The sequence below is a fragment of the Lepisosteus oculatus genome, chromosome 3, assembly GCF_040954835.1.
Source record: "Lepisosteus oculatus isolate fLepOcu1 chromosome 3, fLepOcu1.hap2, whole genome shotgun sequence".
Lineage (NCBI taxonomy): Eukaryota > Metazoa > Chordata > Actinopteri > Semionotiformes > Lepisosteidae > Lepisosteus > Lepisosteus oculatus.
The window spans coordinates 65,646,876-65,665,400 of record NC_090698.1 but is presented as its reverse complement, the minus strand read 5'-3'; the positions used below and the strand labels follow the sequence as shown (position 1 = coordinate 65,665,400).

At 38.3% G+C, this 18,525-nt stretch overlaps 1 protein-coding gene across 12 annotated transcripts in view; it reads left to right on the top strand.

Moving 5' to 3' along the window:
* tcf4 (transcription factor 4) overlaps positions 1–15,487 on the top strand; it is a 208,523-nt gene extending 193,036 nt beyond the window's left edge. For 5 of the 12 annotated variants that reach the window (XM_006626580.3, XM_015362240.2, XM_015362221.2 and 2 more), the window contains 5 exons: positions 1,500–1,623; positions 5,378–5,540; positions 7,169–7,398; positions 8,745–8,877; positions 10,522–15,487. In XM_006626580.3, coding sequence (XP_006626643.2) covers positions 1,500–1,623; positions 5,378–5,540; positions 7,169–7,398; positions 8,745–8,877; positions 10,522–10,570 — 699 coding nt within the window. In that variant the 3' untranslated portion in view covers positions 10,571–15,487. Of the gene's footprint in view, positions 1–1,499; positions 1,624–5,377; positions 5,541–6,473; positions 6,752–7,168; positions 7,399–8,744; positions 8,900–10,521 lie in introns of those variants that run through there. The other 7 variants (XM_015362269.2, XM_015362256.2, XM_069187370.1 and 4 more) reach the window with 4 other exon arrangements.
* Positions 15,488–18,525: the final 3,038 nt, after the last annotated feature.

Here is an 18,525-nt window from a genome sequence, read left to right as displayed (position 1 = left end):
GTACATTTGTTATATATAAAAAACTCCCATGGGTCATGGAATTTGGCTTCTTCTCAATTTTTTTCAGCTTTTGCTTAAAATAAATCAAATAGAAATAAATTAAAACAATAGTGCAAGAAACACACTGGACTGGGAAGGGCTGTCCTATTTCTATATTTTTAACAAAAAGGCTGGGTTGTTACACTTTCTGCTTGGTTGCTGGATATAATGAAATTTTGCACTTGACCCAGAAACTGAGTGTCTCTGCACTGCATAATCAGTCCTACCACAAACACATGAAGCTCCATGGTTCTGATTAACAATGGCAAGAATGACAAGGTACATTGAAAACCATATTCCCAGTGTGCTGTTATTGTGAGCTCATATCATGATACTAATTTAGTTTAGTTTTTAAATATAAAACATTTATTAAATATGTATACCAGCCCTTATATCCTGAGCCAGGATGATGCCATTGTGAATTTGGGGGCTGCTCTGTGATGAAACACAGCAAACAAACACTGGCTTGGAATGAGCTATGTGTTCCAGTAAAGCCGTTCGACATTTTCTGATATTTGCATCAAGTGGGGAGGCGTCATGTGACATCTCAGGCAGTGCTGTCAAAGGCTTAGCTGGAATTACAAGGGGAGAAAAAAATGGCAGGTCCTAGAATTTTATCCCTAAAATGAAAAACTTGTGCCAAATCACAATTCCTGCAGGATCTCTTGATACTGTCAGGGGAATTAGGAAGCCCACAATTAAGCATATGGGCATTAAGATAATTGTCAGTTCTGTTGGCGGACATGATAGAAGACAGATGGATGTGAATCAGCGCACTCTGCTGAGGCACCCTGGGAGATAATTTTGTATTTTACCTGCCTGAGCAGCTCTGCCTTGTTTGTCAGTAGTAGAAGGTATTAAACTGAGGTAGTCTGTGTTCCATCATCTTTGAACAGGAGAATGCTGCCCTCTACTGTTGAACTCCAGCACTGCTTCATAGTGGGTTGCATCTGTTTTGGAAGCTGACTCTTAATACGCACTTCAAGTATTCATAACTCAGCGAGATGGAATTACAGAATGTCTTATCTATCTCTTGCTAATGAGCTGATAATATGCAGAGTTCTTTAATTGTACAATCTCTTGCATTGTGACATAGTTAAGCTTGTTTATGTATTTATTGCCGATTATTGTTTTTATTTCAGACCAGGTGGAGTTTACCCTTAGACAGCAAGCTCATGCTATAATGAGAAAATGGCAGATATTGTTGCTTAACACCAGGTAGTTTTAAGGCATTTTATAGTTTCAAGAAGATCAGATTATGACATGAAGTCATGACTTGTTGGCCTTTAAAATATTTGCCTTTGTCTAATGAAAAACAAAACAGGCACATCCCTTCATGTGATTTATCTTGGTGCATTTTCAGAATGCTCTGATCACCTTGACAAATGATAAGATCAGTCTCCTCTGCTTAGACGAAGAATGGAGGTGTTGTTTGCGATGACCGTGTTGTGTCTTTATAGGTTGGAGCACACCGTGAGGATGGAGTGGGGTTGCGGGGCAGTCACTCAATTGTGCCTGTTTCCCAGCTCCCAGTACAGTCAGCAACATCACCAGATCTGAGCCAGCCACAGGATCCATACAGGGGTGAGTGGGGCTTCTCTGACATTCTGTCTGAGAGGATCTGCAGGCCTCCCTGAGGCAGTCATTGTTTCCCAAGTGTGTTGGTAAGACGGCAGTGCAAGCACAGGCAATCCTGAATGTTTCCCATGTAATTAATTACATTTGCTTTTATCAAAATGGTTAAAATTGTATATTGGAGTTTAGTAGAAAAACACATTTCTTTTACACGTTTGTGACCTATGGAAAAAAAAGGCTTTTTTCTTCAGGAACGTGTAAATAGGTCTCTCTCAGTACTGTACTTATGCGTTTCTATTTTTTTTAAAAAACGTTCCTTGGCAACATAATCTACAGAAGCCAAGCCAACAAGCTAATGAGTTGTTGAATAACATTAAAGAAATGTGGAAATGAATTAGCAATTGTACAGAATAATTCCTAAGCAAAAGAAAAGAGATTACAAGAGTGCCCATCCCATACATATAAATGGTATTTGTATAACATAATAGATTAAATGAAGCAGTGGGGTACAGTACCACTAAGTGGAAAAAAAACAAACAAACGTCAACTGAATGGTATTCTCATTTTGTTCATTTCCTCTCATTTTGAAAGGTGGTACCACATTGTGGCAATCAAAACTCTATTCATGAGCCCTGGAACATATTTATTGTATATTACTGCCATGTTGATTCAGTGCAGGATTAGTTATTTAAATAATCTATAGACTGTATGTCCCATCCCTGAAGTGAAGAGATAGATGTATCCCAAAAGCCTCCATTGCTTCCCAATTTTCATATTGTGTCAGTGAAACCTGAAGCACAGCACAGAGGACAGGGGGGTGTTGAGTTTGTTTCTGTTGTATAAGACTGCATAGGGAATACTGGAAAATTAAATCAGTGTCTGTGCAAGTTGAGCCCACACACAGTGCTGTTCTTTTGCTGTGGTTCAGCTGTTTTTTATGGCATTCGACTAAGTTTGCTGGAAACCTATTGTTGTTACTTTATTATTTTCAATCATTTAAAAAATGATACCCATTTGATAACATTTCACGAAACTTCACCAGAATCGGAGACATACGGTACGTTTTGTCTCAGTGAACATGAGGCTGAGTGAACATAGGCCACAGTGTGTGGATGCAATATTGGATATTTCACAGAATTTGAGAACATCTTCATACATTTTCTTCTCTGGTTCCAATGTATGTACTGGTGTGAGACTCAGTGTGCAGTGTCAGTGCAGGTCATGTGGTTTGGCTGCAGGCTTGGATTTGTCAAACATTTGAACAACCTCTTTGAAACCTCTTTTTGTTGATTGGAATGAAATTTGGTATTCATAAACAAATAGAGGTTCACTCTCAAGGCTCTTGTATTAAAAGCGCATGGTAATAACAGCTTGGTGAATTGCACACCATAACACTATCTGAGTACTGACGTTTCAGGCTTAGGAGCTTATCGTTCTAGGGTGAATAGAACCTACTTCTCCTGGACAAACCCCAGTGGCCACTTGACCACCATTTCGTTCTCAGAACTCAGATTACTGTCCTAAGCTGTACCAGCTAATTTAAAATCTGGAAAGTTTCATCTTGCTTAAAGGTATGCCTGTTTCAGACTAAAGCCTTAAACATTTGAGTGAGACTTTATGAGTGAATGGGTCATAGGTCATCACCTGCTTGGGGGAAATCCATCCCTATTTTTAAAAACTGTAGCTAATAAACTTTCAACTTGACAGGCATCATTCAGACGTCAAAGCAATTGGCATATGTTGAAGTGGGGCATAAAACCATATGACTGAATGACAGCCATTTTGTTCTTAAAATTCAAACTAACATGGTTCTAGGAACCATTATACAGATTTACTTTGTCGTCCATCTTAGCAGCTTTTATCACTGCATAAACCTGCTTCAGACTTTTACCTTATTTCTTGTGATGGCTCTGGTTATGCCCACAATGAGTCATTATCTGCTTGACAAAACATGTCCCAGAACTATTCTTATTCAAAATCTGTTTTAACAATGAACTCCCTGCTTGGTAATGATCATGACAATGCAGTTTCACTGCATAGCAGAGCAGGATTCCCGCTTACACCAGGAAGGCCACCTGACCACCATTTTGTTCTTTTGTCATTACATGTCCTGGACAACAAACTGATTCTGTGTAAAAACTGTTCAGCCTGTTCAGTTCAAACTGGTTAGATATACTTCCCATGCCCGGAAGTGCTGTGGAATTGAAACATTTACACCTTACATGTTGGTTTGATACTTCTTCTGCCCGCAACGGGACATTTAGTGTAGTAGCCTTGCTATGTTATGTAATTTTAGCTTCTTTTGCGGTGCTTGAGACAATAAAACAACAAGCCTTGAGCATGTTGAGTTTGAAGGTGAAAATATATTGAAAAAAATCACACATTTATAAATTTGCCATGTGAAAAATGTCACACCGTTTTAATACTGTTCATGCATTTAGTGTATTTAAACAAGCACACGATTGTCTGAGACAAGGGAATGTGAAGCTTGTTTAATGGGAAACAGCTCGCTAAAAGAGTACACAGCTCACATTTTCACACGTTTGTTTATATGTGTAAGGCAACAGCTTTCTTGAGAACTAGTAAAACAGTGATTTTTGTTTTATTTTGACAGTAGCTTAGCGAGCTGAAACCAACCGTGAAAAAAGAGATAGTGTTCTCCAGCATAATAATGTAGGACCTTTCTTTGTATGGGTTTGGACAGCATGCTTCTTGGCCTCAGATTAAACCTATTGTACCCAAATCCAACCTCACTCCAAAGCTTATTTTCCTGTCTGAAGACCAATCAGCTGAATATATACAATTCCCAAGAGTTCTGACAGCACACACACATACAAATAAATCCCTTCTCACTAGTGGTTTGCACCACTGTTTGTTTTTAATTTTGTTTGACATTTTCCTGCTTGAGTAATAAAATTAAAAAAAATGTTACTCTGGCTAATCATCTCCACGATTCAGCATGTAGGATATCCCTCAGAATCACTCTAGATTACCTTTGTGAAGGATATCTTAAGAAAAATATCAAGCCAGTGATCACAGACATGCAAAACATTGTGCATCGTCGTACTGTGTAGAATTGGAGAACAAAGGAATTTACTCAGTGGACTGAAAGTGACTTGGTGATGATGGGTGTATTTGTGTTTGATTTAGTAGACACACAAATCCACAAACCTTAAATCTATACTTAAAAGTATACTTTCAAAAAGAAAGACTGTTTTCATATAAAAGAAATATTCCTCCAAAGTTTATGCCCACCCTTTAAACGTATGCGAAAAGGGAAATTAAATATTTCCAGAAATCTGAAAAGTACAGCTGAACCTTTAATGCTCACTACCTGTTTGGTCCACTGGTAAGGAAACCAAGTGGTTAAAATAGCAACCAGCATCCTGATTTTTTGTTAAAAAAATCACGCATCCATCAAAATATTTCATGCAGCCGTCCAAATACAATGACGAGATATGAATAGACAGGTGGATCTTGTTTTTTAATGAAATTCTACAGCTCCAGTCTCAGAGATTCTGGTTTTCCTTCTACCTGCTCTCAGTGACCTAATTGAACTCATTATTTACTTACTCCAGCAACTTTAAGCCTTTCACTGTACTTAAGCAGCCGGAAATTTTACAGCGGTCTATACCACCTTTGAGGTCCTCCTCCACACTACAACATTCAGAACCCCCACACATACAGTGGTTTGTGGGCAGTGTGTGGATAGTGTTGTAACGTGTGAGGGAGGCCTCCCTGGTGACACTGCTTTCTTCCCCAGCCCTCTCCACGGGACTCCAGGGCCAGAGCACCTCTTCGGTGAGCTCCGAGATCAAATCCGAAGACGAGGGTGATGAAAACCTGCAGGACAGCAAGTCCCTGGATGAGAAGAAGATCGACGAGGACAAGAAGGACCTCAAGTCAATTACTAGGTCAAGATCTAGGTAACCGTAACCTGAGCGCTCGCTTCATTCAACTCCTTCGCTGGATTTTGATGAAGTGAACAATGTGCTTTGAGGGACAGCTAAATCAAAAACTTGGTAAACCCCACTTCCCACTTTCACCACATCGTTTCCATAACACACAAACACACGCAGGCTTCGTACTGGGTATTTAGAGCATATTCACAGCTCAGTGTCTGACAAGAATTCCGTTATGAATTATAGAACAGATGATCTCTGTTTCGCTCTTCTGTGCATTCTTCCTCTAAATTGATACATACCTGTACAGTACTTGAACTAATAAAGAAAATACCTGTTTGCGTATTTTTACTTTCAGATAACACCTTTAGGCAAAAAAAAATCTTTTGGACAAATAACTTAATTAATTCCGCTTTGCATGCTAGAGAAATTCCCACACTCCAAATTGATTTTCATTTCAGATGGGTGGCAGTTTCTTACGGTATACCCATCGTGAATTGAACTTCCTCGCAGCCTTTCCTATCTCCCTGGGGTTACCACAGTCCTCCATGGTTTTGAGCCTGGTTTTAGCTGTCTTTCACACATGAGTGTAGGGAAATATGCCCAAATCGCAAAATTGCACTCTGTGCAAAACATCCCAGGACAAACACCTTCTGACAGATTCTGTCCTGAAGGAGTTTATCACTTTCCACCTGGGATAACTAATTTGATCAATTTACGGCCTAATTTGAAAATGTTATAGCAATATCAGTGAAGGTCTTATGATTTTGAGTTTGGTCTCATAATAAGCTGTTAACATGGTGAATGGTGATTATCTCAAATGTAATATACTGTACTGGATAAATGCTACATTAGCCAAAAAGACAGTTGTAGGTGTAGGATTAGTCATATATTCCTGAATTTGCAACAAGAAAGTTAAAATATTTTCTTATACTGCCTCTATATATTCCTTGACAGGAGCTACAACAGATCAAGGAGAGGTTAGTTCCACTCAAAATCAAGGTGGAACGAAGGAAAGTAACAATGAAAAAGTAAACCGAAGGAAAAAACAAGATTTCTGCTTATAGTTTTTTTTTTCCTTTCCACTTTTCAATGTGGAATTAACCTCTACCTGTTCCTTTGCAACTCACACTGATGCAGCTCCCTATCATAGAGCATTATACATAGATGTTTTAACCATACTGTTTTTATTTAATACCTTCATTTGACTTTAATTAAAATATTAAAAAGAGTTATCCAATATCGTGTTAGTCTTGTTCACTCAAGAACAGTCAGAAAATGAAACAATTCTTGACATTCTTAAGAATTTTAATGTTCCCTAAATTCCATTGGTTAATTAATCCTAATGAAAATGATGAGGCATCTTTTTTTAAGTGCAAAGCATGGCGCAAGACGCTTCAACTTTCATATACTGAGCTGAGGGGCTTGAGAATACCAGTGACTCTGACCAGGGTCAGGCTACTGCAGCTACACGCCATTTCTGCCTGTTTAGTCTGAGTTGTAGAATCAGCACAACGGCGTACTGTCGTTTTGCGACCGGAACCCGTAACTGGGACGGTTTTCCCGCCAGCCGAAAGAGCGCGTGTCCTGTCTTGTCCCGCACCGTGCGCGACTGAAGTGGCGTTCCTCTCCCTCCCGTCTCCGCCCCGCAGCAATAACGACGACGAGGACCTGTCCCCGGAGCAGAAGGTCGAGCGGGAGAAGGAGAGGAGGATGGCCAACAACGCCCGGGAGCGGCTGCGCGTGCGCGACATCAACGAGGCCTTCAAGGAGCTGGGCCGCATGGTGCAGCTGCACCTGAAGAGCGACAAGCCGCAGACCAAGCTGCTCATCCTGCACCAGGCCGTGGCTGTCATCCTCAGCCTGGAGCAACAAGTCCGGGGTCAGCACGCACGCTCTCTCGCTCCTTCTCTTCCGCCTGGCGCGCGCTGTTCTCCGCCACTGCCCGGCCGGGGGACAGCGATGTCTTAATCGCGCGCGCTACGCAATGGGTTGGACGCAAAAGTTCGATTTAAAGAAGTTCGGACCCACTACGCGAAAGCGCGTTTAAAAAACCTCGGACAGGTCCCTGTGTTTGCATAAGGGGGGGGGTGAGAGCGTGGAACAGGCCACCCAGCCATGTTGTTGAGGCCGATACCTTGGTTTCTTTCCAGAAAATGGCTGGTTAATTAACTGTTAACTACAAAAACTGGTTAGATGGGTCAGATGGATTTCTCTTGTTCATAACCATTCTTATGTTCTTAATTCGAACAATGGAATTTGTTAAAAAAGAAATCGCCCCCCCCTCCATGGTCTGTTTCCGTTTTCGTTCCTCCCTCACCTTCATACATATTCCTCTAAAACTAAGCATCTTGCAAGTGTTACTCTGGCGGGATGGCAGTAAGGCAAAGCCAAAAGGAGCAAGGAGTTATTGTGTGTTTGTGTCCTCAGTCACTGGCTTCTTGGTGATTGAAAAAGAACCTGTGCACATTTCTGCATTTTCCGTAAGAGTTTGGAAGTTTTTGTAAGGTTTTACAGTTATTATGGAATTTTCTGATGGGCGATCGGTGCTCCCCCTTCCTGCAAGACGGTAACATATGAAAGGTTATTTGAAAGACGCAGTTGCAAATAAGGATGGAAAGTCTTCAAAACGAGGGAAAAAAACCAAAGCTCATATTTTGGAAATTGAGGCTCATAACTACATGGTAATGTCCAGTTGTCTCCACTAGGTGGCACTATGCTATAAACATTTACACTACTCGGCTCCAACGTGAAAACGGAGACTGACATTAATATGAGCAATATACTGAAGGAAATGAAGAATATGGTTACCTCTCTGGGGATATTACTCAATGGGAACAAGCTGTTTTGAATTGTGAATTATCATATAATTCCCTGGGTTAGGATAGTGACAAATAAGACAGCACAATCCCCTTTATTGGTTATCATTCTGTTTTAAGGAATTTACATATAATTCTAGGGAGTTTTTTCTGTATCCTTTCCTGGAGTTTGCACTGATCTTCCCAGGTTCCGGGGGCGGTCTTGATCATCCAGAACGGTTATGATCAGAGCAAAGAGAATCCCCTTAGTAGCGTAGGGTGTCTTTTAAGAAAGAGGGTACAAGAACAGGCAAGGCGTCTCCAGCTGTTAAACATGACTCAGCTGGCCGGGGCCGACTGGGGTATTTTTCATCCTTGATTGCGCAGAGCGAGCTCTCGGCTGAGGAGTGCTTGTTGTGTCTGCCCGCAGAGAGGAACCTGAACCCCAAGGCAGCCTGTCTGAAGAGACGGGAGGAGGAGAAGGTTTCGTCCGACGGACCTCCGCTCTCCCTCGCAGGAGCACACCACAGCATGGGGGACGCCTCCAATCCCATGGGACAAATGTAAAAAGAAAACCATAAAATGGTCAGAATACTTCACCTTAAACTAATCTGCTGTTTCACATTTGTACCATGAATAGCTAGTCCAAGAGCAAAAAAAGGAAAAACAAACAAAAAAAAGAAATCTCTGCACAGTGATTTAGTTTCACTACTGCATTGCATACAGTACAGTCGATGGATGGTTTTTAATACGCTTCCCAGACGTATGCATGCTGAAGCAGGATACAAGATAAAAAGTAGTTAAAAGGGGACAAGACTGTACCATGCAGATCTCCTGTGCTTACAGCCCTGTCAGTCTGTTCTGATAATCTCACTTGAACAAATTGGATACCATCTCCAGTTAAAAATGCAGTTTGCTGAAAATATTGTTAATAGCAGCCATGGGGATGAACATACTGCACACCCCCTTCAGTTGCTCCATTATGTTTTTTCATCGGGTACATTTTAACAACAGATTGGCAGTAAGTGTGTGTTTAATGTGTGTGTTTGACAAATTTTGCGATTCTGCACTGTACTGGATGTTTAGTATGGGCATTGTGGAACTGTGTCTGTTGGTATTATTGACTGACGCAGGATAAGGGTGATCCGTAACGTCTTTTCAGTACCTCATTAATCCCCCCCACCCTGATTGTGGGATTTGTTTTCTAACAGGACTAAGACAGAAACTACAAAAAGTCACTAGGCAGTCTTAATAACACTCTCCAGCAGGGTTTTATTGTGATTAGTCCAACAGGATAATGTCATGTTTTACTTCAGGTTTTTTCTTTTAACTATAATGTCACATACACTGTGTTCTAGCTGTAAATGTTGGAGGGGACATTGAGAGGTCACGTTTAAAAGGGCATTAAAAATAAATGTATAGAACTTTACGTTTTTTTCCCTCAATCTAATGATCTATTCTGAGATTTCCTTCAGGGTAAAGTTAAAGTGAGAGATATTCAGTGTGTATCTGTTTTTCTGGGTGGATTTACTAATCCACTAAATATTCCAGATTGTTTTGTTGTTATGCAGTTTTTCAAATACATAAGATTAATCACAAATTAAAGTGCTGAAGAATTTTGCCTTGAACATATTTTACATTTCTTAATTATGTAGAGTCCTGATTTATCATGGAGGTACAAGTACAAAACCAGTTCCCATATTTGAATGTGTTGACAAAATCTGGCATGTTCAAACGTTTGAATTGTGTACATGTACATCTCCTCTAAAAGTATTATAAATCTTATATGAAGCCAATGTTTTAGGCGGATTTTTATTTTACTGAAGTAAAATAAAAAGTAGAAGAAAAGAACTATCTTACTTCAGAGAAAAGGGGACATGAACATAAATACACAAAAAGTTTTGGTTGCTAGCAATCCACTCTTAATATGAATCATACAGTCTCTACAACAAAAGCAGCCCTATCATGAAATGCCTTTCTAGAATAAATACTTCTGGAATTTCCAAGAATCAGATCAATGCATGGCAAGCTGTTCTTGAAGGCTACATGTTTTAATTTGATCTGCAGTTGTTTCTGTTTTTAATTGTTGTAAAGCATCCTTCATATCAGTGACATATTGTGCCTCATTTATTTGTATTGAATTACAATAGACTGACTCATGGGCCAGAATCAACATTCTTACTACATATTACCTTTTTCTTCCACAGGTCCAAGTTGCCGGAGTTCTTCAAAATGATGAGCGACCAGTTCCTTTGACAGCGTTATCCTTATCCCACCACTCAACCAACCAACACTTTTTCCCACCCCCTTCTTGTGTATAGTAGAGATGAACGAAAGTAGCTTAGAAACACAGACACAAGAGATTTCTCAGCATTCCCGATTTCTAGAAAAAAAAAAAGAGGAAAAAAGTGCAACTTGATGAACGACTCTCTAAACATATCATTAGGAATGTTCTAACAACGTTGCAAGCTGTTGAGTGCAGCCTTCAGACTGAATGGCAATCTTATCCACACTGTGGAACAATGCAGTTGTGCCTGAACTTCTTTTGGAATAAAAAAAAAAACAGTATATAATCAATTTGTAGGTATCGAGGGAAAAAAGGAGAAGATATTTAATTTAAGAAATTGTAAAACTTGCAATAATGAAAAAAGTGTACTTCTAAATAGAAAAGATAAAAACAATTTGTTGGTGTTCTAGTTGGCTAGTGTTTCTATATACTGGAGAAGAAGGGAAAGCATTGCTGCCCCTATAGCTACTTAAACCAGCAAATGTCCTGATTATGACTTTAGTGATATCATTAGCCATTCCTTTGCATGGGAAGAGCAGATGGATCTTACGAGCACAGGGGAAGCAGTCGGTAGTGTACTGAATGTTGTTTATTTGCTGGGTCGTTGCTGTCTTGCTGTCAGAAAAGGGAATGAACTTGGTTTGCAGGATTTAGCAAGGTCGTTTTGATTTGTCTGTTTTTTTCTTTCTTGAACTTTTGAGTCTAAAACCAGCTTTGTGGCAGAGTACAGTGTAGAATCACAGTGTGGTTTTTTTCTCGACCAGTGAAATGCCCAGAGTACCTTTTCCACAAGGCAACGCTGTACCCACGGTATTGAGAGAGACAGCAGCTGTGGGGCCTAAGAGTCCATCGTGTTGCTTTTATAGTCTTACCCAGGTTCTGCCCCAGCCCTCTCTCCCCTGACCCACCCTCCTTAACCCCAGAGATGCAATGTTAACATGCTACAGTTTTACCAATGTGCCTTTTAGAGTTCATATCATTAAGAGTAAGAGGAGGACATTATCTGAACTTTTTAGGATGCAAGCTTAGGGAACTTGTTAGTCATTAGGTCTATGCAGTCAGGTTTTTTATAACCTGGAATTAAAAAAAAGTATTTTTTGGATAAACTGTATTTAATGTACTGTATGCTTACATGTAATTTAGAAGGCGTGTTCCTGAACGACCCTGTTTTGAGTAAATTACTCCCCAAGTTCCAAGCCCGTTTTCATAGCGAGAGACACGTCTGTAACTGAGCGTTGTATTATAGCTATAAGCTTTTATGAGTAAATGGCTTTTTCAAGAGCCGCTGTAGTCTTCAGTACAGTATGTGGTTGTATGTGTAGAACTGATTTTATTTTCTCGTTTTTTTAAAACAAATCTGCGTCTCTAATGGTTTCTTTGTTAAAACCCAACTGCGGAACGCTGAAGCAGAGACAACAGCAGTGTTCACGTGGTTTAACTTATCCAATCAACATAGGCACTGAAACTGGAAAATATATATAAATACATATACGGTAAATATGGAAGGTGCCATTTCTAAAGGAGAAAGAGATTTGGGATTTGTGTGGTTTCATTAAGATGGGGTGAAACACACGAAAGCACCTCAGTGTAACCTTTCTAAAGACATGGCTTGTGTTGCCCACTGAAGTGCCACAGAAGGAAGTGTTGACTCTCTGTGACATCTCATCAACTAGAGACCATCATCCACAAGACAAAAGGGACCGGAGTTCCATCTGCTCTACTTAATGCTAATTAGCTGTTAAGGAAACACAGACATTTGTAAATTGTATGCAACAAATGCAAACTTACCATTATTTTGAAATTGTGTATGTAAAAGTTATATTTTTACATGTAGACTCTTGTTATTTTGTGTTTAGAATACGTTGTATCAGTTTTTGTTAAAAAACTTTGAATTCAGTGTGTGTTGAAAATGTGTCACATTGAAAATGTAGTGAGGTTCAAGCTTCAGAATTTGTTTTTTTTATTTTATGTTTATATTTTGGGGAACATTTTTTTTCTGAGGGGGGGGAACAGAGAACAAAATAAGGTATTTAAAATTTTTGTCATGCTCCATGCTCATCTACATTGCCATTTTAATTGTATTTGGAGAGAAGGAAATGTGTATATAGTCATCAGAAATGGGAACATGTGAATTTTGCTTGGGGAGGACTGGTTAACACAAGAGATGTGGAGGTGGATCAGTTGCATTATATCCATTTCATTTTAATTGCTCACTGAAGTGCCAGCATAAGTAAAAAAAACAGCATTAATATATTGTTAAGGCTGACAGCAAATATTTTTCCTGTTATGATGTGTGGCTGTCTTTGCGAAAATGACCAAGTATGTCCAGTACTTTTCTGGTAATTCATTTTCACATTATGATTTTAATTTCATGTAAAATGAATTGGAACCATTAGAGGCCTAAATGCCTATAAATAATTAATGCAAATCTATTGTCTATGACGAGTTTTAATGAAGCTCATTTTTCTTTTGCAATAAAGGTTATTGTTTTTCGCTGTAATTATCTCATGTTAGATGCAGGTCTTCAAAAGCTTTCTTGTCAGTTTTGTGCTCCCCAGTGCTCCTGGAATGAGCATTGAAGTATGTAAGCAAAAGAACAGGTTCTAGTGTAATGTGTCTGTATTGCAACCCAGCAAGAGATTGTTGGAGCCTAACCTACTTGTGCTTGATGGACAAGTGTTTAGTCGAATGCTTTCTTGGTATGGCTTAAAGGGTGGGTGTCTGATGAATACAAGATAAGGGCATTTCTTTTATTCGTTTGTTTTTACATCGCGAGCCTAAGCTTGTAAAAAAAAACAACCTTTTCAACTATTGTTTAAAAGTCACTGACACGGCTGAGGAATGAAGGGACAAGTATTTTTCTGCAACTCCCTGTTAAACAGCTAAAGTTGTCTTAGCAGAAGCAAGTACTGAATTTATTTCTTATGTTTAGAGCACTTAAGTATATGTAGAAGAGATCCCTCTATTTCAGTGCAAAGAATAAATGGGTGAGCTCAGAAATAATCTGTGTGTGAAATAGAAAGGTTCCAATTTGATTTATAGTTTTTGCTGTTGAGTTGTTCTCATTATATTTTGTTTGGTTATTTTGCTAACTATGAACAAAACACAAGCTTGACCGCCCACCTCTAAGAGATTTGTTTTCTGTGTATAATGTCCAATATTTGATGCATCAGATACACATACAAGCAACAAGTGACAGGTGATATTCACTTTGTATCGTATTCTAAAAGAGCACTAAACATTTAACCACACAAGGGGGTGAAAAAACGCTTTTTAATCACAAGGTTGATAGCTGCTTAGCTGCTCAAACAACTCTTGTGCTGTAAGACCCAGGACTAAAGAATATGGTATGTGTTTCATATTAATGTAATGCCAGTTTAACACTTATTGCTGAAACTTGACAAGGTACAAAAGCATAGTAACATGACTTTACTCGAGCTAAGGCTACATTTTCTGAACAGGGATGAGATCAATAATTTGTATCCACTGCCAATGTTGTCCTAACTTCAGTCAACGGCAGCCATATTGGTTGTGACACAGTTCTCAAAGCAGGAGAGGGCAACTGCAAATGAACTGATCCACCTCCACTTTTAAAAGATAAAACACTCCTGACGTTTAATTTAAAAATAAATATTCTAAGTTTGGGAGAGGGGGGACTGAGGGTTCCATTTGTCTTCAATGTAGCTACAATGAACACTAAGGCCTATGAACTGTCAAATCAAAATTAAGGATGCAATTTTTACTGATCCAGTCTTCCGTTTTGTTTCTTTTTTTTATTGGAGTTTTTGTTTCCTTGCATTTTTTAAAATTGAGGGTGGGGGTGACGGAACCCCTGTTCTATCTTTCAAGAGGCTAAACTGACAATGATGAAAATGAGAAAGAATAACTTTCTGTCACTGTTTGAAATGAATCTTGAACAAGCACAAAATTGATTCAAGTGGCTGACTGGAAATGCTAATATATATGTATAAATTACATAGAATAATAAAATAAGCAGGAGGCACCAAGGCTTATAGGCCAACTACTTCAATTTGGGTAGACTTTTTGTTTTTCATGCGTTTTTAATTCATCTTTGTGCAGTGCTGGTTTGACCATGTTCATTTCAGAGTATTATAGACATATGTAATGGTGAAAATATATGAACTGTGGCCTTTTCCATTCTTCTTGTTACTTGTGATGCAATTAAGTGAAGAAAAAAAATAAGCAGAGAGTTACCATGTATCAGTGCCTGGCTTTTTGTTATAAAGCTTCCTTTGTCTTTGCTCTTTTGCTATAAAATAGACTAGTGCACCCTATTACAAAAAAAGAAAAAAAAACAAAACTAAAAATTAAATATATTTGGCTTATTTTTCGCAGGGGCAATCCTTTTATACCAGGAATATTGAAAAAAAAAGAAAAAATGTCAGATTCTGAATATTCCTCTTTGTAGATTTTTGGAATCATTCGAAGTAAAAGTTTGTTACTTTATTTTACTATTTAAAGATGTTATTTTACCATGTGTTACTGAGACGAAACTGTATGGTGTTTTCAGTGATCGACCGCAGACTGGAGTGTGCAGCTTCACGCGTACCTGCAGCAGTGAAAAAATAAAAACAGTTACACTTTCTTTCCAATGTGTGGCTGAGTGCCTCAACTTTTTTTCCATGTTTTTTGGTGTATTTTTAAAGTTTTTTATTTTTATTTTGTTTTTTTTATTATTATTATTATTTTGTTTTGTTGTATTTTTATTTTTGATTAGTAGACGTGTCCAAACAGGTTGTGTGCTGGAGTTTCTCTTCAAACCAGCTCATTGTAGGCCATCGCCTGTTGTTTTTCATCTGTAGTTATTCAATGAAGTCATGTACATGACCGTTCTGTAGCAATAAATGTGCCATTTTTATAACCTAGTGCTTTCATGTGCCTTGTTTCTTTTATCCTCTGTGAACAGCCTTTCTTAATATACTGTAAGGTTCTTTATGTCAGCTTACAGGTTTTGCAGTAAATTGTTGCTAAAGAGCACACGGCCCAATAATTTCCTTCACCTTATTTTCCATTTTTAAGCGTCTGTCATTGAGAATACCATTTAAGCAATTTAAAATATCTGTTCACAAATACCTTACAAAAGCACAAATACCTTATTGCAAGCAGACTGCAATGCTCGTCAACATATTTCTATCTGCTCCCTAGATTTCAACATGTACAACTTCACAAACAAAATTCTAAATGATATGTGAGCTAAGCACAATTATTGAACTAATGCTCCATTAGAAATCAATTTCTTGAAAACCATCCAAAATGTGTATTCCTTTAAAGTAATGTAAATTAAAAGCAAGCAACTTCATTTAACGTAAGAATGAATCAGGGCACTGAGACCACTGGCAAACAATTATCACATTTCTTTCTTTGAAACAAAATTAGAAATCCTCATTATGAAATAGCGATGGTCAAAATAATAATCATTTGCATTTCTTAATGTTACTACAATTTTATTATATAACGGTAACACACAGTTCTTACCTTCAAAGTGTTGGAATCTCTGTGCCAACTGCGACATCCAAGTCTATTTCAGTGTCTGCTTCCAATGGCAGCCGGGACAGAAAAAGTACTTCATATATACTGTATATGTTGAACCGAAAGCTGAAGGAAGTTAATGGCAATTTCCTCCAGACCTTTGAATTTCTTCCTTGTCCCATCCAAAAGTCGGTAAATCATCTCCCATTGAAAGCAGATTGAAGTGATCGGTGAGTGATAATGTATAAGTATTAATAAAGAAGAAAACCACAGACATTGCCTATAAGGCGAGCAATGTGATGTGTATACAGTATATGTGGTCTACATGTGGTAAAGGCACATTTGGCAGCAATTACAGTAGTCTTTTCAGATCATTTCTTACCACCCTGCAACCTTGAATGGTGCAATCACCACCAGCCCCTCTAATCGTGCTCAAATTATGTCAAGTTGATCGGGCAGAAATGTTCAGATCCTTCACATTTTCCGTCTTCTTTAAATAAGGCCTTTTTGTTTGTCAGGTCTTTGTCTTTTTGAAAGGTGATTTTTTGGTACCAATTTTAGTTTTTTTTAACAGGCTGAAGCCGGTTTTACCCTAAGATTTGCCTGTCACTTGTTCTTTTTTTCCCCTCTGTCTTTTTTTGCTGGCTTTTTACCAGATGCAAAGCTTTGTTCCAATTACATATGTCTTGCACGACCACAAAACCTTTTTGTCACTTAAATGCTTCGTTGCAAACTGCATTAAGGGTTTGAGACAGTAATAGTGTTGGTCTCTGTACTCTAGCATATAGGCCAGCTTTATGGAGTGACTGGGATACTGTTGAGGCATGGATATTTTCTCCCATATCGGCCACTGAACTATTTAGCTTTTTCGAGTTCCCTCAAGGTGGTGTCCCTAAACAATTTCCTCCATGCCTGGCTGCCCAGTTTAGGTAGAATTTGGAGTATCCTCTTAATGGTGAGCTTCACTTTTCTCAAAGGAATATTCATTGTCTTTATTTTGAAAATGATCTGAGCCTTTCCATAAATTTTGTTGTTGTTGAAAGCTCATTGGTTTTTGTGGTTGAATATTTACTAGAAATTCATTTCCTGACAGAGTGACCTTACAGATACAGGTGCATTTATTCTGAAATCATGTAAACCACTATTATTTTTATGCACTGTTAGCAGAGTAATTGAGGTTTGCCATAGTGAAAGAGGTGAATACATAGGCAATCTAAATATTTTCTTTGAGACTTTTCATTGCAAGTTTCGCTGACCTTTAACTTTCACCCATAAAAGTGTTTAGTCTGAACGTGGAAGCTGTGATTAAAATGTATACATCATTTTTAATTAAAACAGGACATTGATTTGGAAGAAGCTGAATACTTTTGCAAAACTATGACAGACTGGTGAAGCTAGGCAATATTATTGAAGTTCAAACTAGGGAATCCTTAAAGATGTGAGTAGATGATGGAAACAATTAGATAAAATTGTATTATCAGAAAAACAAAGAGGTTATCACTCATTTGCAGCCATCCTTATATGTTTTGATTCTCATTTCAACCAATTGCCTTTGTAATTCAGGCTTTTGGGTTATGAAAATGTTCTTAAATTGATTTTAAGAGCATCTTGCATTATTATTATTATTATTATTATTATTATTATTATTATTATTATTATTATTATTATTATTGTTGTTGTTGTTGTTATAATTGTATTCTCTCTCCTCTAGATCACATCATGTAGTGTTTTAGGTGGAAAACAAACAGGAACATATTGGATCCGGACATGAACCAATCATTATTTACTCGTAAGGATGAAGAAGATACTAAATGCCACACAGTGCAAAAAATAAGAGATGGGAAATTATTTATGGAAGTTTATTGCAACACCACTATGAACACATTAATGATAATAAATGTTAAGAATACAGACAACTGAGTATATTCATCTATGAGAGGCTGATGTCCAAGCTTGTTAATATTTTAGATTTCTGTGTCCTAACAAAGTATTGTGCTTTCTGTAAATAGACCATTTTAATTAAGTATTGCTAAACATAACAATAGAAGGTCAAAAGAATAAAACATCTGGTGTGATTAACATAGTCCCGTTAACTGTGAAAGAAGTTACCAGTTCCATGCAATTTCATTCCTTAGGTATAGGTATCCTCCATGTTGAATGCAATGAGCAGTCTCAGACAACAGTAAACTTTTTTTGTATTTTTCTTATGAGATCCACCCATTTTGAGATTATTACTAGCTTTGTTACATCCCTGCTCAGAGCGATGATTCTTACACAGCATGGGCACTCCTTCTCCTCTGACCAGCCCTCCTATCAAGCCACTCATCTTTTGGCACAAGATAAGCTGCACAGTGTGTAAAGGAGGGTGAGTACAACTTGGAGGAGCAACACAGTAGTAGCTGCTACATTACTTTGCTGAAATCTAAGAGTCCTG